General features: G+C 52.8%; 11 protein-coding genes across 11 annotated transcripts; 6 read left to right on the top strand and 5 right to left on the bottom strand.

Annotated features, from left to right (window-relative positions):
- Positions 1–288: 288 nt before the first annotated feature.
- On the top strand, positions 289–1,386 carry Z520_03249 (uncharacterized protein; the record flags this gene model as incomplete). The annotated part of the gene is made up of 3 exons (XM_016773762.1): positions 289–365; positions 417–503; positions 561–1,386. The coding sequence occupies 3 exons, from the start codon at positions 289–291 to the stop codon at positions 1,384–1,386; spliced, it is 990 nt and encodes a 329-aa protein (XP_016634708.1).
- A 1,864-nt stretch (positions 1,387–3,250) lies between these two features.
- On the top strand, positions 3,251–3,589 carry Z520_03250 (uncharacterized protein; the record flags this gene model as incomplete). Its single annotated transcript, XM_016773763.1, has 2 exons — positions 3,251–3,346; positions 3,458–3,589. 2 exons carry the CDS (start codon positions 3,251–3,253, stop codon positions 3,587–3,589), a joined length of 228 nt encoding a protein of 75 aa, XP_016634709.1.
- An 836-nt stretch (positions 3,590–4,425) lies between these two features.
- Positions 4,426–5,547, top strand: Z520_03251 (uncharacterized protein; the record flags this gene model as incomplete). Its single annotated transcript, XM_016773764.1, has 3 exons — positions 4,426–4,592; positions 4,641–4,656; positions 4,762–5,547. The coding sequence occupies 3 exons, from the start codon at positions 4,426–4,428 to the stop codon at positions 5,545–5,547; spliced, it is 969 nt and encodes a 322-aa protein (XP_016634710.1).
- A 1,849-nt stretch (positions 5,548–7,396) lies between these two features.
- On the top strand, positions 7,397–7,762 carry Z520_03252 (uncharacterized protein; the record flags this gene model as incomplete). The annotated part of the gene is made up of 1 exon (XM_016773765.1): positions 7,397–7,762. The coding sequence occupies one exon, from the start codon at positions 7,397–7,399 to the stop codon at positions 7,760–7,762; it is 366 nt and encodes a 121-aa protein (XP_016634711.1).
- An 838-nt stretch (positions 7,763–8,600) lies between these two features.
- On the bottom strand, positions 8,601–9,485 carry Z520_03253 (uncharacterized protein; the record flags this gene model as incomplete). Its single annotated transcript, XM_016773766.1, has 1 exon — positions 8,601–9,485. One exon carries the CDS (start codon positions 9,483–9,485, stop codon positions 8,601–8,603), a length of 885 nt encoding a protein of 294 aa, XP_016634712.1.
- Positions 9,486–13,375: 3,890 nt separating this feature from the next.
- On the bottom strand, positions 13,376–14,872 carry Z520_03254 (uncharacterized protein; the record flags this gene model as incomplete). The annotated part of the gene is made up of 2 exons (XM_016773767.1): positions 13,376–14,309; positions 14,361–14,872. 2 exons carry the CDS (start codon positions 14,870–14,872, stop codon positions 13,376–13,378), a joined length of 1,446 nt encoding a protein of 481 aa, XP_016634713.1.
- A 471-nt stretch (positions 14,873–15,343) lies between these two features.
- Positions 15,344–16,927, bottom strand: Z520_03255 (uncharacterized protein; the record flags this gene model as incomplete). The annotated part of the gene is made up of 2 exons (XM_016773768.1): positions 15,344–16,726; positions 16,787–16,927. The coding sequence occupies 2 exons, from the start codon at positions 16,925–16,927 to the stop codon at positions 15,344–15,346; spliced, it is 1,524 nt and encodes a 507-aa protein (XP_016634714.1).
- Positions 16,928–17,463: 536 nt separating this feature from the next.
- Positions 17,464–18,333, bottom strand: Z520_03256 (uncharacterized protein; the record flags this gene model as incomplete). The annotated part of the gene is made up of 1 exon (XM_016773769.1): positions 17,464–18,333. One exon carries the CDS (start codon positions 18,331–18,333, stop codon positions 17,464–17,466), a length of 870 nt encoding a protein of 289 aa, XP_016634715.1.
- Positions 18,334–19,215: 882 nt separating this feature from the next.
- On the top strand, positions 19,216–20,229 carry Z520_03257 (uncharacterized protein; the record flags this gene model as incomplete). The annotated part of the gene is made up of 1 exon (XM_016773770.1): positions 19,216–20,229. One exon carries the CDS (start codon positions 19,216–19,218, stop codon positions 20,227–20,229), a length of 1,014 nt encoding a protein of 337 aa, XP_016634716.1.
- Positions 20,230–20,603: 374 nt separating this feature from the next.
- On the bottom strand, positions 20,604–21,527 carry Z520_03258 (uncharacterized protein; the record flags this gene model as incomplete). The annotated part of the gene is made up of 1 exon (XM_016773771.1): positions 20,604–21,527. The coding sequence occupies one exon, from the start codon at positions 21,525–21,527 to the stop codon at positions 20,604–20,606; it is 924 nt and encodes a 307-aa protein (XP_016634717.1).
- Positions 21,528–22,439: 912 nt separating this feature from the next.
- Z520_03259 (uncharacterized protein) lies at positions 22,440–23,576 on the top strand (the record flags this gene model as incomplete). The annotated part of the gene is made up of 1 exon (XM_016773772.1): positions 22,440–23,576. The coding sequence occupies one exon, from the start codon at positions 22,440–22,442 to the stop codon at positions 23,574–23,576; it is 1,137 nt and encodes a 378-aa protein (XP_016634718.1).
- Between the last annotated feature and the right edge of the window lie 117 nt (positions 23,577–23,693).

Consider the following 23,693-nt stretch of genomic DNA (forward strand, 5'->3'; position numbering starts at 1 on the left):
GCGGTGGCGGTGTGGTTGATGTGGTTCGATGTGGCGCAGCAACAGGCGCACGCAGGAGGGGAAACGTCAAGATGGAGTGACGTATGTTGGATTTTCGCTGTCGCTGTGATCATCACTGGCATTTCGCTTTTTGCCCTCTAAATCCTCATTTACGACATAAAAGAAATATCGTAGGGTTCTGTTTTCTTCTCAAGAAAAAAAAGAAAACATCTCTTACCAACAAACCTTTTCTTCCAACGAACAACCTACTCGAGAACCAAGTTACATTTTGCTGCAAACCCCGCAAAAATGTCGACCACCGTCCATGTCAAGAATATCTCCCATGACACCAGCGAGAAGGAGGTCAAAGACTTTTTCAGCTTCTGGTGAGTATCAGGAACACTCCCGAAAAATGTAGGATACTGATCCCCCTCTAGTGGCAAGATAACCTCAATCTCTGTGACACCAGAGTCCGACGCCCTAGATGCTGCAAAATCTGCCACTGTGACCTTTGAGAAGGAAACGTAAGTCTTTTGGTGCTTCTAGAAATACTTTCCACCAGTCTAACACTGCTCGCACAGGGCCGCAAAGACCGCCCTCCTCCTCGACAGCACCCAGCTGGGAAAATCTCAGGTCCACGTGTCTGCAGCCAGCACCATCGATGACGTTGCTTCCAAGGCTGGCGCCGCAGTTTCGTCCGCAATGGGCGGCGAAGAGATTACGCAAGAAGACAAACCACGCTCAAGGATTGTGGCCGAATACCTTGCACACGGCTACGCCCTCTCAGACCAAGTCATCTCAAGAGCAATTGCGTTGGATCAGAAGCACGGTTTCAGCAACCGTTTCACCAGTGCCCTGACCAACTTCGACCAAAAGTACAAGGCCACCGACACAGCCAAGTCTATGGATACTAAATATGGTGTGAGTGACAAGGCGATGAGTGCCTGGGGTGGAGTCAACTCGTATTTCGAGAAGGCGCTAGGTACTCCCACCGGGCAGAGAATCAGAGAGTTCTACATGCAAGGAGACAAGCAAGTCAGAGATGTCCACAACGAGGCTCGCCGACTGGCGGATCTCAAGGCCGGCAAGCACCACGAACCAGAGCCTGTCCCAGGAACGGACAAGACGGTTTGCAAATGTGGTGGCGAGGAAGGGACTTGCGGATGCGCCCCGGGTCATTGCAGCTGTGCTAGGTGCGCAAAGAGCGATGTCGGGGAGATCCAGCCAGAACCAGTCAAGGGTACTGACAAAACAGTCTGTACTTGTGGAGGCTCCGAGGGCAAATGCCCCTGCCCTCCTGGCCACTGTGCCTGTGCAAACTGTGCAAAGAGCAGCTCTGAAGCAACTACTGAAGCGAAGGAGGCTGCTCAAGCGAGCGGGCAACAATTGCCAACGGGTGCTGTGTAAGGAAGGACTGGGTCTTATTACCCAGGACTTTAATTTTTGATGGGGGAGTCTTGGTGATCTAAACGTTGCTTTTGACGGAGGTATGCAGTATGCTTGGAACAGATACGTACCTATCTAGGTACTTAGGTAGGTATCGTGTGGTTGCGATGAAGCAAGCCAACGAACCCGCTGTCACAGGATCAGTTGGGCTATCAAATAAGACTATTTCTGAAAACCTCATTATTATCCCCACAGTATCCACGCCTAGGTATGATTGTCTATAGGGAATTGGGTCTTGATTGCGTTGTAATAGATGGGTGCGATACTCTACCTACCTGGTAGGTAGTGGGTTGATGAAAACAAAGTGAGGGCCATGCTAGGGTCTGACGGTGTCTGGCTTCAGCTGCCGCATCGAGCGCAGCGTGGTTCGCATAGGCGGCGAGGCGGGCCAACCGCTTGCCCGGAGTGACCACCGACCAAACACCCCAAACACCCAAAGTCCCGGGCCAACGAACAAATCTTTGCCTGCGCCCCCCAAACCACCCGAACAGCTTTAATTTTACCCTGCCCTCCTGGACATGACTCTTGTCCTCACTGTTACCCTTTTATTACACCACGTCGCTGTCGTCCCGGACGAGAGCTTTTTCTACTGCCATCTGTTGTCTGGTCCCATCATTCCCCAGAGTATGAACAAGCCTTCCACTATCTCAACTGATCGCTTCTGTGAGGCCTGCGGAGAGCCTGGATAACTGGGCCGCTCGCTTGCACAGCCCACAGTGGCAGGATTAAACATCACAGTATATTGGATATATCAATCTTGGGATCATCACAAGTATGTGTGCGCGACGCTCTGTTTCACAATGGCGCCCTTGCTGACCGTTTCAGCGCACCCGGTCGTGGACGCAACAATCCGCCGACATGTGTTTTGAGCGCCTGGTCAGCCTGAGGTGCGGACACTACGAATCATACCAATTGGACAAGACAGGCTGCAAATACCAGGCCGGCCGCCGATGCCCACACTACGTACAGCTCAAAATCCGCGAGGACAAGAATCGGAGCTGCCCAAACTGCAAGGCCAACCTTCTGGCCACATTCGGCATCGCCAGTCCAAGCCTCAGATGGGGAAGATAGATTTACACGTGCGCTATGGGAAAGTGGGAGTGGATGTCTGTTTGATTGAAAGGCTAGAAGGCACACAGTTGATACAAAGACGGGAGGATAGCTGTTTGCGCGACTGATCAAGTGGCGGTCTAGATTTTGATGGCTCGCGGGGTTCGGTTGAATTGCTTGGATGTATGCGCGAAGGATAAATTCCAGGCAAAATGATGGAGATGGCTGTTTTGATCCTTAAGAGATCCAGATGGAGCGAGTACCTGGGGATGTCTAGTGATTTTGTCACCCATGTTTGATCCACTCGTGATAGAAATATATCGCCATTCAATTTATCGATGCGACATTCTATGCTGAATCTCACATGCCGATATGCATGAGGGATCCTTGCAGGGTATTATCGGGAAATTCACTTCCTTACCTAGAAAGGCTCACAGCAGCCTCGACATGGTTCGTGCGACCCAGTCTTTCGTAACCATCAGACGTCATAGTTGACAATGGGATCATCGAGGGGGCTCGGCGGGGTGACGAAGTGTGCATACAGTGTCTCTCTCTCTTATTCTGTCTTCTCATTTGTACTTGTTTCCTATTTATTTCACGTCCATATCTTCTCGAGAACTCCAAGTCTTGTCTCGACTGTCGAACAAATCCACACACCCTCACCTTAAAGCCAAGTAAGTCGACACATCGTCCCCAATGCCCACGGCTGCTTAAGCAAACCTATTGCTCACGCTGCCCACAGACCGTTACCGAGTCCTTAACCTCTTACTACACAATGTCTGCACCAAACGCAGGTCGTCAGTCGCCAGACCCTGAGCGTCAGACCGGCGCGCAGCAGCAAGATCATCCCTCCCAACCGGGCAGTGGAAAGGTATATTTCCCCTACCTCTGTTGCTGAGCGAACAAACCCAAGCCCTACTCTCGAGTTCTCTTTTAGACAACCTCAACGCTACCTTGGCAACATTTTCTGACGGTGGCCTAGCTCGATAACTCTCAAGGCAAGAACGAAGGCAAAGATGACCAAACCGCCGGCCTCACCAGCAACCCAACTCACATCCTTCAAGAGCATGCCGAAACAAAGACAGCCAAGGGTACAGGAGCGTCGTCGAGTTAGAGATATGCGGGATGACATTGAAAGAGCCTGCTGAGGCAGTGCATGCAAGTTGCCAAGGATCATGAATGGCCTTGAGACATTACTTAGAGAGCGAAGTTGAATATCCATCAAAAGACATTCAGACCACCTGATCAGACTTTGAAAACGCTGCATACACCGCTTTGGTCAACTTTGCTTGACTGCACAAAAAAAGGTGGTCTTTGGGCCTCTCCCTTGGTCGAGCTCGCTGCTGCAGAATGGTCGCGTGGCCTTTGGAGCCAGCCTCGGGCTGATCAGTCATTGTTCATTGAAAGTGCCAGATCGGAGCTGTTGGTATTCGCTAATTCCTCCAACTACGACTGCGCCATCCACGAGTAGCACTCATAGGTTACCTCGTCCTATCCCTGCTAACTAGCCTTTGGTTTTCCGGACCGTTTTCCGGACCACGCCATATCTCATAGTATGACAGTATTGCTCAATACACGCAAGCCAGGGGAAGAGAATACCGATAGGGTGGTAGAGTCTTCCAACTCCCCAAAGACTCTCGAATGGTCAGATAGGATGGATGAACCTCGTAGCTCAGCCTCCGTGGAATTGTGGCCGTAGTCCAGTCTTCGAACTTCTTCCCACCACGAAGGAACGTACGAGGTACTAGGTACACAGTGGGTGGTTCAGCACTGTGACATCATATCTTCGCTAGCCCAAGTAGTGCCGGGTCGGCCCGTGTTTAGCGTTTGAATTGTGCGAAAACGGCAAGCTTAGCACAAGGACCTGGTAAGTACGCCTCAAAAGTGCGCAAGGAGATTTCGCCCATTGAACAATTTGTATCGCTCGGTGAGCGTGGGTGGACCGCGACCATGCTGCGCCATTTGTCCTTGTACTTGAATGCGCTCTTTGTCTTCTACTTATCTCTGTCAGCTTCAGTCAGCGCCGCCGATGAGAAGACGTTGCTCACCGGAGCCTCTAGACGGCGAGGTTACTCCAAGGGGGAGCTGATGCCCGTCAGCTGCCTGAATAGAACCATGTGAGTTGTTGAAGCGCGGGCTGTTTGGACTGCTACTTACGAAGGCAGCGACACTGGAGAGCATGTGAGTTATGTTGACCACGCTGAAGAAGGTGGCTACGGAGCCATCAAGGGGCAACCGTGGCTTCTATCGCCCTGGCACTGGATACTCATGTTGGAACGCTCCTAGATCACCGACGACCATGGGAATCTACAATATATACCGTTCCCCACGTGCAACGAGACGGGCCAGCCGCTGGCATTCAAGTACAACGAGCCACAAACGCAGACCTGCACGATCGATGCCTTGCCTGATGAACTCTATCACCTGCTCGAGTTCTTTGTCCACAGCGATGTGCCCCTGACTTGTCGCGTCCCTTCTTTCCCCCTGACGCAAGAAGAGCTTGGAATCACACAGACACTCCCTGAGGCAAGCGGAAATGGGGCGGAAAAGGGTCTCTGGACCCCGTTTACAATTGCGTTACAGGGGACCCTTCAGCTAAGCCATCTACATCTACACACGAACATCAATGCTCTCTTCCACATGTCCCAGGACCCGGATTCCCCTCGGGCTTCCTCGCAACAGTCATATCTGATTGCTTCCACTGCGTATTCCCTTCCCAACACTTCGTCCTCTGCACCCATTGAGGGCGCTAAAATTGTTCGCAATGAGCCCTTGGCGCTTACGTTCAATGTCGGCTGGATCGACGGAGCAGTCTTGCCTGGTATGGTGGGACGGCCCGTGCTGAAGGTGACGGACCACAGCATTGGGTTCTCGCTGCTAAGCTTCTTCGCTTTGGCTGCGAGTGCTGGTGTGGGAGCCATGGCAATGCTGGTCTACGAGAGGAGGAAAAGTGGGAGAAGTGGGATCTATAGTAATGGAATCCTGGGTGGCAACGTTGGAAATGGAATGGCGAGAAGCTCCGGTTACGGAGGGTATGGCGGATACACCAGCAATCTCGGCAAGAGGGATTGACAGCAGAAATCTTGGGAGGCTCTGGCAGATTCTGCCACAGAAATGGTTCAGAGGATTGCAGCTAACGGGCGGGCACAGATCGGGCCTCTGTTGCTTGCAGGCTGTGTGTCAGTGCGCAAAGGCGCCAGCATTTTTGGATTCCGAGCCTGCAAGTTTGACTGATTGGCTACTGCAGTGTTTTTGCTGCTTCACAAAACAGGGCTGCACTCGGCCATGACGGAAAATCTGATTTGCTGAGAGGCAAGCGTGTGGCATCGTGGATGGCGGATTCGGTCGTCGACGACAAACAGTGCCATACTTGACGACATTGGCCTCCAGTGCGAGGCACATACCGACAAGCAGGAATCTAGTTCAAGGGCTCTGACGGGTTATCACTCTGGACCGGGTAGGGTGCTGCGGTTTCCACTGTGCAACTTGAGCGCGGAAGCTGACCTCTCGGCGTGACGGGCTCTCATTGTCAGATAAAACGCTACCTTCTCTGCCTCACAGAGAAATGGCGATCTCGGATAAGACGACGGGGAAAGGCAGCCGAAAGGAAAGGTTGACACAATCTGGTATGGTGGATGTTGCCTGACCGCCAAGTGCGTAGAGGCTGTTGTTAGGGGTAAAGGCATCTTTGACTGGGAAAGTCGAAGATGATGCTTTCTTTGACGGTACTCGGTCTCTATTTCTCACTTGTGTGAGGAGCCCTGGTCGGAACAACAGCCACTCTGGTCGTGATGCAGCATATTTCTACCGATTGAGCGGAGTGGCAGACTAGCTCGTCAGTTTTGGTCTTGCTGCATGCTGGCCTCGAATCCTTCCTGTGCAAAGATAATGATAAGGCTGCAAAGGACAACCAACAGACGAGCTCGTTGTCTCAGCACGTGGGATCGGGGATGATGCTAAAATAGATACGAGGTACGGAGGCTGGACTGGCTAAGGCTGGCCACTCAACGACTTGGTCTAAAGCCAGCGCCCAGCTCGCCAGCTAATCGCCAGGTAATCGCCAGGTATTTGTGGCCCAAGAATTGCCTGGCCTTCCCACTTCCAACTTCTTCCTTCCTACTTCCTACTTCCCACTTCCCACTTCTCCCGTATTCTGATCCCCAATTCCGTGGCCCTTCAGAATAATTAACTACTAGGTACGCAGCAGCGCTACTGATTATCTCTCGCATCTTTCTCCATGGAGTAGTCATGTACTGCGTCGGGCCTCCGAAGACACTACTGCATCCAGATTTGTTGCCCATCACTCCCCTCCCCCCCCAGCTGCGCCACCATGGGAGATCTCACGCTCGCCCTCCAGTCAGACAGACACGAGGAGAGGGCGCTTATCGACAGAAAACCTTAACCCTCACGTTGTGTCGATGCTCGCAGGAGCTGGAAAAGCTCTTCGGAGCTCCGCCCCCATTTTGGCTCACTTTTGTCCAAGCCCCCTCCTCTTGCTTCTTTTCCTATCTCTCTTCCTTTATCTCTGTTTCGCGGCCGCGGCCGCGGGGGGGCGGTGTGGGATGTTAATCCAGAATGAGGTGCCCCAAATGCCCGAAGGCGGGGGGGCCGGGAAAGATAGGTATAATAACTAGGTACCCTACCGAGTACATAGGTGAGAGAAATCCCCAGTGTCAGGTTGTTAACAGTGTTGTGTTGTGTGGTTGTCTTCAGCCCTAGCACTATCGTCAGTCTCTACAACAATATACACACTCGCCATACACACATCCACGCTCACTCAAACGCTCACTTACACACACACACACACATACACACACAATCACTTATAAACACAACTCATCCACTCTAATCGGTATACCACTCCTAAAATCCACTGTGTCGTCGGATCTATCAAAGTATCACCATCCACCTCTGGGTCACCATGGTTTCTTTCACGACAACACTCCTCTCCCTCCTCCCCCTCCTCATCACCTCCGCCCTTGCCATCCCCACCCCGGTCGACAAGCGCCAGGCCTCCACCACATCGTGGTCGTCGTCCGTGTCCGCGACGCTCATCGGCGCCGCCGGCGCAGAATACACGCTCGACATCCCCGTCAACTCCGAGTGGTTCCCGACCGACAGCGGGCTGAGCGTCTCGCACATCGAGTCCGCCCCCGGTGGCGCTGCCGACTGTGCCTTTTTCGGATACGATGGCGCCGTCGTCGTCCTGCCGGCCGCGGGCGGGACCGTCGACGTCGGTACGCCCCAGGGCATTGCGGGGGGTGTGTGTGGGTCGTACTCGGCGTAGGATTTATGGCATGTGGTGAAGCATGGTCTGGATCTGCTCTGATCTGATCTGATCTGATCTGATCAACCCGAGTACTTGCCTCCGCTCTCTTTCTGCTTTTTGGACTGAATGCCCCGTCCGTCACGGCTGTTGTCTCATTCTGTGATGAAATTGAACCGGCATTGCGTGTATGTGTGTGTGTATGCGTGTATATTTGGCCTGCGACAACTTCTGTGCCTATCCGTCCGTCCGTCTGTCTGTCGACGTCCATTCATTCAGCATATCCCCTCCCCCCAGCTTTTCAAGGGTCTTCTCTCATGCATGCATACCGAGTATATTTCCCCAAGCAAGGGCGTCGAAGTCAGGGAGAGCAAAAAAGATGAAAAGATTCAAGGTAGACATAACGACTAATTAGATAATGCGGATAATGAAACCCTTTTATAGGTTCTAATCATCTGTGTGGCCATGTCACATTTCATGCAACCCCCAGCGCGATGATGCTGCATGGGTTAGATGTTAATCTGTCCTTCTGGAGAATCGTTCACCATGGCACCTGCGGAATCGTGTGTGCGAGCTTGCTTTTGCATTTTTGTTTCGTTATTTGGTTCTCTCTGCCCTTGGCCGCTTTGGAGGCACTCGATGACCGACTACGCAGACGACTACGCCCCACTTGGGGACCAACCATGTTCACATCGTCAGTGGAGGTTTCGGCGCCAGTGCATTGTTCGCTTTGAAAACCACTGGCAACAGCAACGAAACGGGTGGATCGACCAGTCTGGTGGCATGCAAGCCGAGATTGTCCAGCCCTTTGTTTTCAATATTCCGGGTTGGAGGCCCCGGGGAAAGAAAAAGAAAGGTCCTAATGAAAATGCCCAGTCTGTCCATGAGGCAAGCCGTACCAGTTTGTCACTGCACGTTCCGAACGCTCCAGCCTCGCGTCCATCCTTCGCTGCTCGGCCCTTAGCGCAGCTTGTTCCTCGCCAGCCTGCTCCCGCAGCTGAGCTGCAATCTGGCAATGCTTGTGTCTTGACATCGACCCTGCACCCGCGGCAGCCGGCCTTGCAGTCAAGAAAGGCAGTTCTTTCTCATCGGGCGAAAGTGGTCGGTTTATATTGGGGTTGCGGGTGGGTTTGGCGATACGACTGCCACTGCTAGTCGAAATGCGGATCGGGATTGATGGAGGTGCATGTGGCTTCTGACCGCCTCGAGCTTCATCGTCTGCGGTCAATCGCAAGGCGTGTGCTCGGGCTTTGTTCACAGGACGAACTCGCTCGTACGATTGTCTCGACGGTGATAGACCTGACGGAGGTGTCTGGCTGTCCACTACGCGGACGCCAGATGTCGAATCATCCGTCTTTTGCCATGCGGTTCTTGCATCGGGTCTTGCACCAGCTCGCGTGGTGTCCCTCTCGGCAGGTCGAGGGCGAGACACCGACGTCTGATCTCCTTCCTCGGTCGACGTCGATGATGCATCTCTGTCTTCCGCTGGAAGACTCTCAAACATATGCACTTCCCCATTCAGTCCTTTCTCACACGCAACCCACCCTGTGTGCAATAGCGCCTCTCGCTGAGGGACTCCTCGTGGATTTTGGACATTGCCGCGAGGGATAAAGTCCCATTCGGGATGCTGGGAGACAACTTCCCACTCGCCGTCAGCACCAGTGGTGGGATCAGACTGGTACGGGCCGTCCTCGGCGTTGTAAAGATGCATATCGAGCCCGGACAGTCTGTTCGCCAGGTCCATGATCCGACCTGTGATGCACCTGGGAAGGAATACGGTCTCTGTGAGCTTAAACTCGAACCGTCCGTGGCGGTGAGAAGTTGAGGAAAAGATGCGAGAATCCAGGGTTGATCTCTGCTGCGGCTGCTGCGGCTGCTTAGCGGGAGCACGGTGAATACCCTGGTGGTCGTTGCCTTGAAAAAGGCGTTTCAATATGTAAAAATTCTTATTTTTTCCTCGTTATACCGGAAAAAGGGGGCCAACAGAGGCACAGAGGCACAGAGTCGAAGTTCTTATGTAGCCACCCGCCTGCCTCCGTTTGCAACGCCTCTGCCACCGTCACGAAACCAACTCTCCCACAAACGGAAGGGGATGGCTCACTCTCTTTTACGACAATGTCAAACTCGTTTGGAACAGCAATTTGGACAATCACAGTCAAAAGTGTCCAACCTCAATCTTGTCACAGCAGCACGAATTTTCGACTGTCTGGAAGATGTCAAAGTTAGTATGCATCTGGCCACGGATGATGAGATCTGGGAGACTATATTCGCAGCTGTTCTCCAAAGCAATGTTCGGACAGCCACGAGACACCGGATATAGTCCTTTCTGACGCTCCAGCGAACGGGCCTTTGTAAGTGTCATCGGCAGCATGTTTTCTGTGGTGTCGAGGCTGTAAGACTCGATACTCGACTGGGAAGAGTATACTCCTCGTGTGCACGGTACAGCAATCCTGCTCTGTTCTGTTTGTACGCTCATGCGAGAACCTCCATATGGGCAATGTTGAAATCACGTTGACGTGACTCACGAGCTCGACATGTTGATTTCTGGCCACGGATAGCCTCGCAAACATCAGGGCTACCAGCACATCTGCCGCAAAGTCCAACGGCACAGAAGCCCCATCTCTTGTCCGAACGTTGTCCTGCTTTGGAAGGTGAATGGAATCCATCAAATTGGTCCCAGTGTCCTGAGGAGGTTGCACCTGGCATATTCTGCTTGAGTCACCGCCACAGATCAGCTGGTGATGCTGCGGCAGCGGGATAGTTTGATGCGTCTTTGACAATTCTAGACCAGACTGTAAACTCGCTCATATACGCGGATCCGTCCTCGTCCAAGCTGCAGACCATCCAGCTGTCCTCCGGTGTCAAGTCGCTACTGAACAGTCCAACCAGGAAGGAATGTGGGTGAATCTTCTCTCCCTGTTTCCCTATGTCGCGAGTGCGGTTTCATCCCTTGACATCACTATGCAGCTCTTCTCCAGTGCCCTCGAATATCGTATGCGGTACCATTAGCTCGCCACAATATCATTCCTTCTCTTCATGGAATTGTCGCAGTCCTTTCGACATGAGAGGAGATATGCCGAGCACCCTTCGATTTCTCTAGCCTGTCGTCAACTTTGGTCACGTACGAGCTCGCAGAGCTCGAAGCTATCCGTTTAGCATCCGAGTCCAGTCGGCAACCCCATAGACACTCTCAACTTCGCATATTATGCAATACCTTCTTCTTCTCCACTTAATGGTTCCTGCTGCAGACTGGTCAGGAATCAAACAGTGCCGGTGGCTGGCTAAATGAAAGGCCTGATGTGGTGTTCATGGTTGTGAGCAGCGATGTATCTGGCAGGATCACCCCCCCACTTTTGTAGACATGCACCCCGCCACCTGCTACCAGCATAGCTTGCAGGAGGCAGACCTAGGTAAGCATTTTGAGGCATTCAGGGCGACCCAGAACGCCAGCTGAAAAGCTGCATGCATGCTTGAGGAGGAGAAAAGGCGGAGGAACTTACCCCGCCTGCAAAGAATACGAAGCGCTGGAGTCAAGCTTGTCTGGAATGCTGGTTACACAACTAATTGTCGAGGAAGCAGACGGCTCTCGCCCGCTCTTGTAAGAGGCACGAGCTTTAGCGCAAAATGGGAAAGTGTAGTGTGGGCACATGGGAATCCGCTTTGCTGTGGTACCCAATTCCGTCCATCCTTCACAACCTGACCAACCATTTTGACCCTCTTCGCTTATAACGAAAGCCTCAAAAGACGGTTTGGGATCAAAATATGACAATCTCCTTCACGGTCTCGAACTGTCCATCTTCGAATTGCTGCAAGCTGGCCCTCTGCGCTGTCCAGCAAACAGAAGCCGCGTGGGTCGACCGTTGAGCTGCCTCCCTCCTTCACAAGGTGGCTTGGGCTATTGCTAGCTGAACAATGTTTGAAAGCTGCTAACACGGGATCCCGGTCCGACAAGTCATGAGAGCCAGGAGAGGACGATGCACTCAGCTTGCATTCGCCAACGCCCGCAACGCCTGGGGCGTGAAAGAGACGTGGGGAAGTGTTGGGCAGCTGGACGTGAAGGGTCTACGGTGTGTGCAGGGACAGCTTACAACATGGAAGTGTGCTTCAGATCGTGGTGGCGGAAGCATGCATCCATTGCTGGCAGAATGTTGATTGCAGGTACATAAATGCAGTCCTGCACCCTCCTCAAAGTCAACCGTCTTCATCAGATCTCAACACGAAACACTACTCATACAAAGCATCGCCAGCCAGATTCCCCGATCATGAAGCTCTCCTGGATTCTTCTTGCACTTGGCCTAGCCAAAGTTGGACTTGCGGGCTGTGAAGGTATGTAGGCCTTTCTTTGCCTTGACAACCCAACCACGAAAGGCCCCTCCAAAGAGCGGGTCAAAAGGATGTGCCAAGCTTTGCGTGCTCAGACTAACAAGCGCTTTAGAAAAAGAGTGCAAGCACGGGATTGAATGCGAGGATGGATGCGCATGCTTCTTCGGCGATTGCTGGAACGCCGGGCGCGACGCTCCCCATTGTGCAAAAGCAGGCGGTAAGCTCGATGATCCATGATGGCTTTGGACATTGAATGCACCAAGAGCTGGAAAGGAAGATTCAGACCCATACTTACCATTCGCGTGCGCGTGCGTGCGTCCACATTTTCCAGAACCCTGCCGATATTTCCAGGACTGCTGCGCTGGTCTGGTCTGTTCTCCAGAGACCAACACTTGCGTCCGCTTTGACCATGACAACCGAGTCAAGATCGAGCGGGTCAAAGAAAAGATCAGGGCCCAGGTCCGAGACTTGTGAATATAGAACTACCCCTTCGCCGAGGGTGAACTGAAAACAAAATGGAGAGAAATCCTCACGATGGCCATGCAAGCTTCTCTTTACGTATGTGGCGGCACCACGAATCTCGAATTCCTACGGAATCTCTCTAATCCATGTTCTTTTCGTTCTGCACTGACCAGGCTGGCCACCCCAGGAGGACACGAGCGTATCTCTTGACCTCAGTAATAGTTAATCCACTGATTAATCCATTAATAAAATTAATTGGAAACCTACCTCGAAGATGAATGATACGGTTATATTAATGATTGAGGAGGGGAACGGCACAACCCCTGTAAGACCCCTGAATTCTTGGCGGATTTTCAGCCTTGTTCCGTGGGACGTATTAGATACCGAGTAATTAGTAGTACATAAGAAGATATCGAAAAAGAAATCTATTCCAGAGCGATGCTCAAGGAAAAGGCGTCGGAACTGCGATTTCGGGGCCATGGGCAGCCATGAATAGGGTTGTCTCGAGCTTCTGAGCCTTTAAATGTCAAGGGAAACAAAATATCCTTGGGAGCGCATCAAGGCGAGGAGACGAACACGCTAGCAGGTTGGAAGCGACAGTCAACCACAACGGCTCAAGACTCCTTCGGTTCAGTGAACGGTAAGAGTCTCTAGCTACTCAAAATATACTACTATCCGTGATAGCCATGATGTTTCATTGTGTCCATGATCAATCTCTGATGAGCATGACTCCTTTTTCAAACCTGATGCTGTGCCCCATATTGATGGAAGTTCGGTAAGCGTACCGTTCCAAAAGCTAGCTGTCCTCGCCGCCCATGACAGAATCTGCTGCTGCACAACCATCCACTCTCATATCCCCTTCCACTCAAAATCCCTCTCAAAATCAGGCGTGGTCAGCTCCGACTTTACAAAAGGCCTGGTCAAGCGGTAGGACCATCCCGGCTTCTCCTTTGCCGACATGTCCTTCTCAGCCACAGTCGCTTTCCATTTCAGTTCCTGGCCCACTTGCGATTTCTTTTCGGATTGCAACTGGTCTACCTGCCTATTTGTTCCAGCGCAGTCTCCATCAACTGTTTCGTGGTGGTCGGTGCCGCTGCGACTCCGAGAAAGTCGAGCAATGACGTTTCCGAGCTTCCTGCCTAGAGGAGAGTTGATGAGCGAGGAGCTTCTCTTCGGACGCGACGTTGATGAAGCGGCGCTGTCAGCTGGGCTAGGCTCTCTACTCTCCATACCCTCCGGCGTGGTGCGGCTTGAACGGTGAACCGGGTTGGCCAGTTCGTCGTCTGGTCCAGAACTGGAGTTGACTTCAGAAATCTTGCTTAGCTGAGCAATAGACTGGCCACCTGTTTCCGCGTAGTCAGAGCCATGCCGAAGTTGAGCTTGGTGGATCCACTTCTTCCGGAGTGAGATAGGGACGTCGTGGGCGTTGGTGTCCATGATGGAGCTGTGAACGGCCAGACGGACTCCGCGGCGGGAGAACCTTCGTGCTAATGCATCTTGTTTCTTCCTCTTTCCATCCACAGCACTGGCTGGAAGAACGTCTTCCATCTCCGGAACATCGACACCTGTAGCCGAGGACAGGTTTCTGCCATGAGCACCAGGTCGGAAGGACAGGGTGGCATCGTCAGATCCTATTGACGAAGTTGAAAGGGAATGTTCATGAGGCTTTTTGCCAAGACTTTGAAGGTCTTTGATGGCATCCCTGCTGGCGAAGACAGTTTCGAGGATTGCAAGGTCTTCTTGTAAGGTGTGCGGCGAGGATTCTGCGAGACGTCCGGGAGAGCTGGAAAATGTCAGTTCTGTAGGTGCTTCAAGCCCGAGAAGGGAAACTAACTTGTGAGTGCCATATTCCTTGCCGTGGTGTAGGACAGTGCGCATGACAATCAGAGTGGTCTTGTTGACTTCGAGGTGTTTCTGCAACTTGCGAACGTATCTCTTCTTGGTCAGCCAACCAACTGCACTGGTGTTTGGACCGTCTGCCTTTTGCATCTCTTTGCAGCAATCCTCGATGTCTTCGAAGATGCCCCCAAGATGAGCACGAATCTCCTCTAGGTCTTCGCCAAAGGCCTTGGTATACAGTTCCTTGTTTGCCCTCACTGCAGAATCGAGGCTGTGGAGCTCTGCGGCAAGAAGCTTCAGTTCTTCAGTGGCAGTGGCGATATCCGACGAAGTGCTCTCGTGTCCACATTGCTGGCGGAGCTGGTCAAGTGTGCTGGAGAGTGTCTGTGCTCGAAGTGCAAGACTTCGCAAGTCGGTCGTCTCCTCAGCAACGGAGGATTGAGGGCTGGGTTTGTGAGGGGAGTGAGAAGAAGTCCTCACGACGGTACTCCCTCCTGTTTCATCCATAGCGGCAGTGCATGAATGGGAAGACAGAAGACGGTGCCAGGCTGGAAATGTTGAGATATATATTTAATCGAACTCACTTCACGATTTTGTATGTGAAGAGAGAGACAGAGGTCAGTGACAAGGTGACTGCAGAGTGACAGTGACAAGACGAGTGAATGCTGGCTCTGGCAACTGCGACTGCCTCTAGTTCCCTTCGTCGACAAGGAAGGAAGGTTGGTGAGCATAATTCACAGGTTTTGTCAATCAAGGGACAATGCCATAAAGGATTTGATATGAAATTGAGACTTCACCAGCTCCTGGTGGTATGTTGACACCTTCAAGTTCCGTTGTGAATCATACCTACCAAGTGACATTCTTCCGTCAGATCCTCACACTTGCGTCTTCCACTTTGATCAGACACTTGGAATCTTGTAAGTGACGACTGCCTCGTGGCCGTCTTTGTGTGGATTCTTCCGCCACATCCTCACACCTTCACCTGTCCTCTCCACGCCATACTTCATCGCAAGGGCAATACACGCATGCAATTCCCATCGATGCGTGTCGCTGCTCATGTATGATGCGGATGTTGTACCGCCTTCGACACCCACGACATTCTCCTACTTGATTGACATGCCACTTGAGACCCGCAAATGCATCTTTCATCTTCGAAAGCTCTTTGCGCAGCTCCTCTTTCTCATATCGCAAGTCGTCCTTGATCTTGTTGTTGGCTGCTTTGGACTGCTCAAGTGCTTGTTCCTTGCTCTTGACCATTGCCGTTAAATCCTCAATTTCATCTTGGAGATCCTCGTTCTCGTCTCGCAGTTCCTCCTTAATCTTGCTATTGGCTGCTTTGGACTGCTCCAGGGCCGTTTCCTTGTTCCTGACCACTTCCTTTAACTCCTCAATTTTCTTCTGAAGTTTTGGAGCAGCAGGGTCGTGCTTCGGAGCTTGGTTCTCTTTCTGGGCATTGTTTTCTTTCAACCGAATTGCGTTGGCCTTCTCCTTCAACAGATCCTGTTGCAAAGAACGGGTGAGGTTGTCGAGTTGTTGAGCCATTGCTTGCGCAGCTCGGGTCCTGCCATTTGCCAGGTCCAGTGACTTCTCCAAGGCCTCCATTCTTGATTTATATGCCTTCTCCAGATCGATCGAAGCAGCCTTCTGTTTGTCGACATCAGTCTGCAGACGCGAAACCCGTTCCTGGCTCTTTTGCAACTCATCCCGCTGGTCCACGAGTTCCTTCTGCCACTGCGTACGGATGGACATCATCACTTCCCAAAGACTTGGGTTGTGTTCTTCAAGCAAAGATGCCAGAGCACTGTCTTTCTCGACAACAGGAAGGTGTCTGGTACAGATTTTGAAAAACGGTTGGATGAAGTCTTCGTATGCTTTGAGAATGAAGCCTGCCCAGACATGGAAAGCGTCGGACAACGGATACCCGGCATGTAGTTCCTTTTCAAACCAAGCAAGGATTTTTTGCATGGTGATACTCTTCAAGGATCCCATTTCCAGCTGCTTTGCTGCGAGGTACACATTGAGCTCCGGGAAGATGTCGTCCGATTTCTGGCATGGGAGGAAATCGTAGGGATCCTTAATCGAGGCTTGCTTTGCCAGTAAGGCTGTCCATTTGTCCGCATTCGTCATGGTGTCGACCGTCTCTTCCGAGCCATCTGGCAGGCTGACAGTAGTCGACCGACCCTTTGTGGTGACGAGGAAGGCGTCGGTCAAAGGAAACCTTTCGTGGAGAGGACGTTGAGCTGAAGCAGCGAGTGCGCTCTGGCAAGACTCAGGGATGTTGCCAGTGTACATGAAAGTGAGAACTTTGCGAAAGACATCGGGGGAGACTGCGTCCAGAGTGTATGCCTCGTCATCGAGGAACTGTCAAGTTTCTTGTCAGACCTGAGGAGAAGAGTAATGAGTCGTGTGGACAGAAGTTACCGATGACTTGCAAGCATCTCGTTCCAGCATCGGAGAGTGAGTAGCGATGATGGCCTTGTGAACAAAGAAGAACTGTCCGCGACAGATTATGATCACGTCGCAGCCCTCACCGGTGGTGAGGTAGTGTAGTAAGGCACTCATCGTCAACACGAGAGGTGGCGTGGATGTTGAGAAGTCTTTTCAGGAGGAGTTGCTTGTGTGAGATGAAAGGTCAGAGAGGGGCTGAGGATGGTTGCCAACGCGATAGCGGGGAAGACGCGTTGTTCAGTTTGAGAATTGCCAGACCGACAAGACTTGCTTCTCCCCGGGTCCGACAGTATTTCGTCGTTCAAGTTCTGCGCATCCATCGCCCGTCCTTCCTTATCGGGATTCTCTTGGTTAATCGACTTGCTGGTAGCAAGGGTGCAAGAGGAGTGCAGGCATTGGCATTCATCCGCGGGATCACATCTCTCAACTGACAAGAGCATCTGAGAGGAGTTTCTCTGCTCTTAAAGAGGCTTTGCATCCGAACAACACCTTCTGTTCCTTTTATCCCGTCAAGTCACCCCAGAAGAACTTGTCGAATGGAGGCCTAGTGTTTCTAGTCTTCATCCTGGCGGTCCAGCCTCCGTATAAAGAGGCCTGGATTCTTGGAAAGGGCCCATTTTATTTGTCGAAGGACTCCTTCTGCACCATGTTCAGTCCCCAAACAGATCCTCCAAAGTTTGACACATCCGTTTCTGCAACTCCCTTAGTTCTCCCTTGTCAATCTTGCCCTTGTTGGCACCGGCCCGCTTCTCAGGCCCATCCTCCAAAATTACCAATTCGTGCTTGATCGCGTAGAAGGGCACGCCTAGCGACCGCAATTGCCTGTCAAAATCCGCCGCCATGGCCAGCAAACCAGCATAGACCTTTTTGTCATAAGCGTCTAGTTCTGCTTGATCCGCTTTCTTTTGTTCATCTGATGGCGTAGACGTGCGTGGGGAAATAGTGGCGGCCACTTCCCTCGCACCAAGCGACTTTAGTATCGCCGAGACCTGCTGCGACGTTCCCGATCGTCCCTGCTGTCTCGCAACAATGGCTTCACGACCAGCCCACCACTGCCGCTCATGCTTGTGCTGTTCGTTGATCAAATGTTTGATCCTGTTTGCCACTTGTTCATTGTGAACAAGATGGCGTGAGACGTGTTTTAGTGCTGCTGGCCAAGTAACGATGGTCGACGCATCGGGGACGTTGAAATTAGGAGTGGAAGTCTTGCTGCGGAAAGTCTCGGGCAGACGAGGTGTCGAAGACCTACTCTGTGCCTGAGACTGGGTTGGGTTTGACTCTTTGTGGCGATGGATGGGTGGTGGAGATACCGCCCGTTCATGGAGGGTTGATGGGAGTAAGCCCAGGCCTGGAATTGCGGAGTTGGCAGCAGAGTTTACATCATAAAGCCCCTGATTGTTGTAGGGGTGAGACCCAAAGGAAGATGTCTGCAGCGGGGGCGGTGGCTGCTGTTGCTGCTGTGAAAAGCTATTCAGCGCTGCCAGTACCCGTTGAAGCTCGGGATTCCGCTGACCCTCCATGTCAGGCCTACGACAATGTCAACGGGATTAGGGCCTCAGGAACGACAGTAACGAATCCATGGATAGTGCGGAAGACTCCCACTGTCCCAGCATAGGGAACGTGGTCTCGGCAAACTGGGGGATATGTAAAGGAAGGAAGGTTTGAGGTCCAAAGGGGAGAGTTAAAGTAGTCAGATCTCAGGCTCTCGGCAAACCACAGCCTCGCGTCTTGGCAAGGCTGCGCCCCTTGGGTCTGTGCATTATAAGGCATGTTACGGACAGCACAAGCGATGCTGGTCGACGGGTCAAGAGAACGTATCATCACTCAAATAAGCCCAGACTAGATCATTCCAATCAAAGACTAATTCACAAGTGCATCTGTCGTCTGAGAAGTGAACGCGGATACAGTATTTTGGGCCGCGGCAAACCAATACCAGTCTCACCTCCAGTCGTCACTGTTCCGTCGAAGTGTGTTTAGCTCTGCTGGATAATGGACAATTCGAATCACACGTCTCCTCTCCAGCCGGTCCAAATGATAAGTTGAGGAACTGTTGGAATATCAGGGAAAATGAGTCTCAGTCGTGACAGGGAAAAGGCTAGGACCCAATAGAAAATAAGTGGGTCTCGCATCCATGTCGCCGTCATGCGATGCTGCTGCTCGTGTCGAAGCTTCATTTTCTCGACCATCACCCAGAGGATTCCTCACTCAGCGCCGTCCACCACTGGCTGGTTTCTCTGCCCTCAGTTGATTTCTCTTCTCTTTCTTGTACACTACCAGCCAATCTGCACGAAACTTTTACATGTCAACTCTGTAACACCGGTGAACCCCCATTGAGGATTTTCCTCGCCTCTTTTTCTCCCTGAACCTGTTGCGAAAAAATAATGAAACCATTCATCCCCAAGATGTCGCGACGACCGGCATCCGACACTTTTACTCGCTTCACCTCAACAACTCCACATGCTACGACCTTCACTTACCAACCTGCCTCCCGGCCAGGAGGGAGGAACGCACCCTCATCCTCATCTCCGTCGCCTTCATCTTCACAACCCCCTTCTCCCCAGCAAACGCCGGAAGAAACCCCAATGGAAAGAGTCGCCCGCCTCCGGGCCGCGCACGAGGCCGCAAAGACCTCCGCAGTTTCCTCCCCAATCGACCGATTAATTGCCAGTGGTCGGGTCATCGCCGACCGCGCCCACCGCCTCACCGCGTACGGCCTGATACTCTTCTCGGGACTGGCGGTCTGCGTCACCGCGTACGGCACAATCTCTCTCATTGCCCATTCAAGAAGACAAAAGCGCGCGTGGGTCGAGAGGGAATTGAATCGATTGGACGAAGCCAGGCGGGCGTTCCTGAAGGGCGAGGCGAATGCAGAGCAGTTGCATCTACTTGAGCAGGAACGCGCGGGGCAGGAGATTGAGGCCGCGAGGATGAAAGAGGTGGAGAGAAAGAAGGAGGAAGGCTACTGGGGCAAGTTGAAGGGGTTTGTGGGTGGTCAGATGGCAAAAGGCACCATGGGAGAGGAGACGGCCGAGGAGAAGAGTCGGAGGGAAGCCAGGGCGGCCTGGAAACAGAGGGGACTTAAGCCAGGCGACGATGGCTGGATCGATGGCGAAATCCAACCTGTTCTTACGGCGGTTCCCGCCATGGAAGCCGTTCGAGTTGCCCCGAGCGGCGTCAAGGGTGTGGGCATCGATTCAAAAGGACGCCCTGTACCCGCGAACAAGGTTGAGTACATCACGAGAAAAGCAGAAGATGAGCATACAAGGGTCGAAAAGGACCTTGCCGCAAGACCGGCCGCTGTGGGAGGACCGCTGGACGTCATGGCCAGCAACGTGGCGGGGGCTGTTGCAGGACCTTCGACGGAAGGAGGAAGAAGTTGGTTAAGTTGGATCAGGGGAAGCGACACCAAATCATAGACGCGTGGAAATGGGGAGGGGATGTTCAAAAGCGACTGGTCCCTGAAATCACAGGGCATCCTAGCCATGTCATTTGTATAGCTATTGTAGGCGACGTGCACCTATGCATAGAAGGAGCTGCGCAAAACTCTCAAATCGAAAATCACTCGTCGAAACCAAGCAATGCACTGAACCGCGCTGCTTAAGCACATGTTGGCTTGGCCTCGCGACCTCGAAGCCCGCTATGCGCCGTACCACCGTGTGAATGCCCTGTATCCGCTCGAATCTCTAACCGTGGTTGTCATGCTTCTCGTTCAATCTGTATTCTCATTGCTCGTCAAAATCGTCATACAACCAATGGCAGGCTAAATACTGTCACGTATCAGCCTGCCTGGTCAAGTCCATATAATATGGCTGTAGTGGCCCGGCACCTTCTGAATGCATTTCTCACAATCATTGAGATACCCCATATGAAGTCTCGCTGACCTCGTTCGACCTGAAGGACTCGAATTTCCATCCATCCCGTATTTTCCAGAAGGAGACTGCACTTGAGTGGCAAACTCATCCCGATCAATCATCATTGCGGTGTCCATATCCTGGTCCTCGACGGGACTCGGCAGACCGTCTCGAGTGATCCACGACTCCTGCTCGATCATCGGGCTGAGATTCGTGCGTAGCGGTGGAAAATGATGGCGCGGGACGTTGGGGAGATCATTGACGCGGTTGTCGAAATGACCACTGATGGGCGTTGGCACTCTTTCTCGAGCAAACGTATCCATAGCACTCAGAAAATTGGGGTCACGTTCAGGAGGGACAATATCGTTCGACCGAGCACGTCGTATCCTCGGCTGGGTGGCCGGAGGAGCCATGGTAAGATCCATTTCGACATCGACGGGATCGCTGAATTGGGACTTGGTTGACGCCGTGCGTCTGTCGCTGCCCAGCTGTGAGTCATTGTTTGCGAGCGGCCACTGGCCTTCTGCTCCGTTGACTGACTGGCCGGAGCTTTCGTCGTCATCCGAAGTGTCCACCGGAGTCGGAGGTTGCTGGTATATTGAAGTGAAGAGGGAGTAAGAAGCGGGAGGGACCGAGACATGTGGGCGCGAAGAGGGCGATAAGCGGATGGGCAGACAATGTGTCGAGGTGGACCGTCTTTTGGCGTCACGCACCACGAAGCGGCCATCGTCCTCCGGATGATCCAACGGACGTTTCCGCTTACACGAGGGCGTCGAGATGTTGAAGCGGAAAGCCGAGGTGTCGACGTCGGCCATGACAGTGGGATCGGCGTTGGTCGGTGGGTTCAGACTCAGACCGGACATCGACTTGGACAATGCGGTTGTGGGCTGAGGAGCGATTGTGGTGTGATTAGAGGGGTGTTTTTATGTTTCCAGCGTGGAAATGCAAGTCATAGCCCCCGTGTGTAAGGAGAGTCGATCAAACCGTGGCAGTGTCGTGTGGTCGACGTCTTTGAGTAGGTGAAACAGAGACAATTTGAGAGAGGACCAACCAGAGCGCGCGCCTGGGCTCAAGGCGAATGGCCGGTCTCAGATTCCGATGGAAGGTGTCCGGCAAGTCAGCGTTCCGTACGAGTGAGATCTCTGGGGTTATTGTATAAGGGGGCGGCTGAGTATTAAGAGCGAGGTGATAACATGGTCGAATATCTCATACTGAGTATGTGGGAGGGATACTTGGGAGAAGGGGAGTATGAAGGGGGGATGAGGAGGCAGTCCAGTTTGTCGTGTTTGTGGGGGAAAACGAGTGAAAGGGGAAGCCACGAACAAGCCACATTGAGCCTCCCCATCACTACGTCATCCGCTTAACCGTTTGTGTGGCGCCCTGTGGCGGCGAGATCGATTGCCTCGACTTGGACTAGCGCAGCCGGCAGGCGGCGAGGCGGCACTCTGGAGAAATCATTTATCCGATGCAGCCGTTCGAGGCGTTCGAGGCGGTCGAGGCGGTGTGTCTGTTTTTACTTTTGCTGCCCCTCCCACTGCGCCCGAATTTTTTCTGAGTCAATGCCAGTCCTCGCCGCACGTCGCCCTTGTGAATCATGCGATTGACTGGGATGACGGGAGTTCCGCTCAGAAAATAGCTATACCTTACCTTCTGTTCGTCTTCTTCTGCTCTCCTCCTTCCTTCATACCTGTACACCTCTATTCCCTCCCCCAAATCCTGTGATCTCTCGTTGCTCATCTCTTCCGACCAACACTTCTACCTCCCCTTGCCTCACAATGCCCGCCGTCGACGTTGCAGCTTCTGCCGCCGGCGAGGACGTTCGAGTCCTTGGCTATGACCCTCTCATTCCTCCTGCCCTCCTGCAAGCTGAGATTCCGGCCTCTCAAACCTCCGTCGAGACTGTGGCTAAAGGTCGCCGAGAATGCAAAGAAATCATACATCAGCGGGACGACAGACTTCTTGTCATGGTCGGCCCTTGTTCGATCCACGATCCTGCAACAGCCCTTGAATATGCCGGTCGGCTGAAAGCGCTCTCCGAGAAGCTGTCGTCGGATCTATGCATCATCATGCGTGCTTACCTAGAAAAGCCCCGGACCACGGTGGGCTGGAAAGGCCTCATCAACGACCCGGACATTGACGAGTCCTACAAAATCAACAAAGGCCTCCGTGTCTCGAGACAACTCTATGCCGATCTCACCTCAATGGGCATGCCCATTGCAAGCGAAATGCTTGACACCATTTCCCCGCAGTTTTTGGCCGACCTGATCTCCCTAGGTGCCATTGGCGCCCGAACAACCGAGTCTCAACTGCACAGAGAACTCGCCTCGGGTCTGTCCTTCCCTATGGGTTTCAAGAATGGCACAGACGGGTCGCTCTCCGTGGCTATTGACGCCGTAGGAGCCGCCGCCGCAAAACACTACTTTATGGGTGTCACAAAACAAGGCCTGGCTGCTATAACAAAAACATCCGGCAACGAAGACGGCTTCGTGATCCTCCGCGGTGGTTCAAAGGGCACAAACTACGATGCAGAGTCCGTAAAGGCAGCTCGCGCAGCCTTGAAGTCCAAGGGCCAGAGAGAAGTCATGATGATTGACTGCTCACATGGCAACTCGAAAAAGAACCACAAGAACCAGCCCCTGGTCGCTCAAGCAATAGGCGACCAGTTGAGACAGGGAGAAGACGCAATCGTGGCGGTCATGATTGAATCCAACATCAACGAGGGAAATCAGAAGGTGCCCCCGGAGGGTGGTCTCGCTAGCCTGGAAAAGGGAGTCAGCATTACGGATGCTTGCATCAATTGGGACACGACGGTTGAGGTCCTGGAGCAGCTTGCTGAGGCGGTGAGGGCGAGGAGACAAGTCCAGAAGAGCCCACAGAACGGGACGAACGGTGTGTCCAACGGGCACCACTAGGTCTCGCAGACGCAGGAATCGAAGTGCTTCCTCCGACATCCACCTCCGCACCAACCGTCCTTTCCAACTACGCTCAAACGTTTGAAAAGCATCAAAAAAGGAATTCCCAACATGCGG

Source organism: Fonsecaea multimorphosa, assembly GCF_000836435.1.
Source record: "Fonsecaea multimorphosa CBS 102226 unplaced genomic scaffold supercont1.5, whole genome shotgun sequence".
Classification (NCBI taxonomy): Eukaryota; Fungi; Ascomycota; class Eurotiomycetes; order Chaetothyriales; family Herpotrichiellaceae; genus Fonsecaea; species Fonsecaea multimorphosa.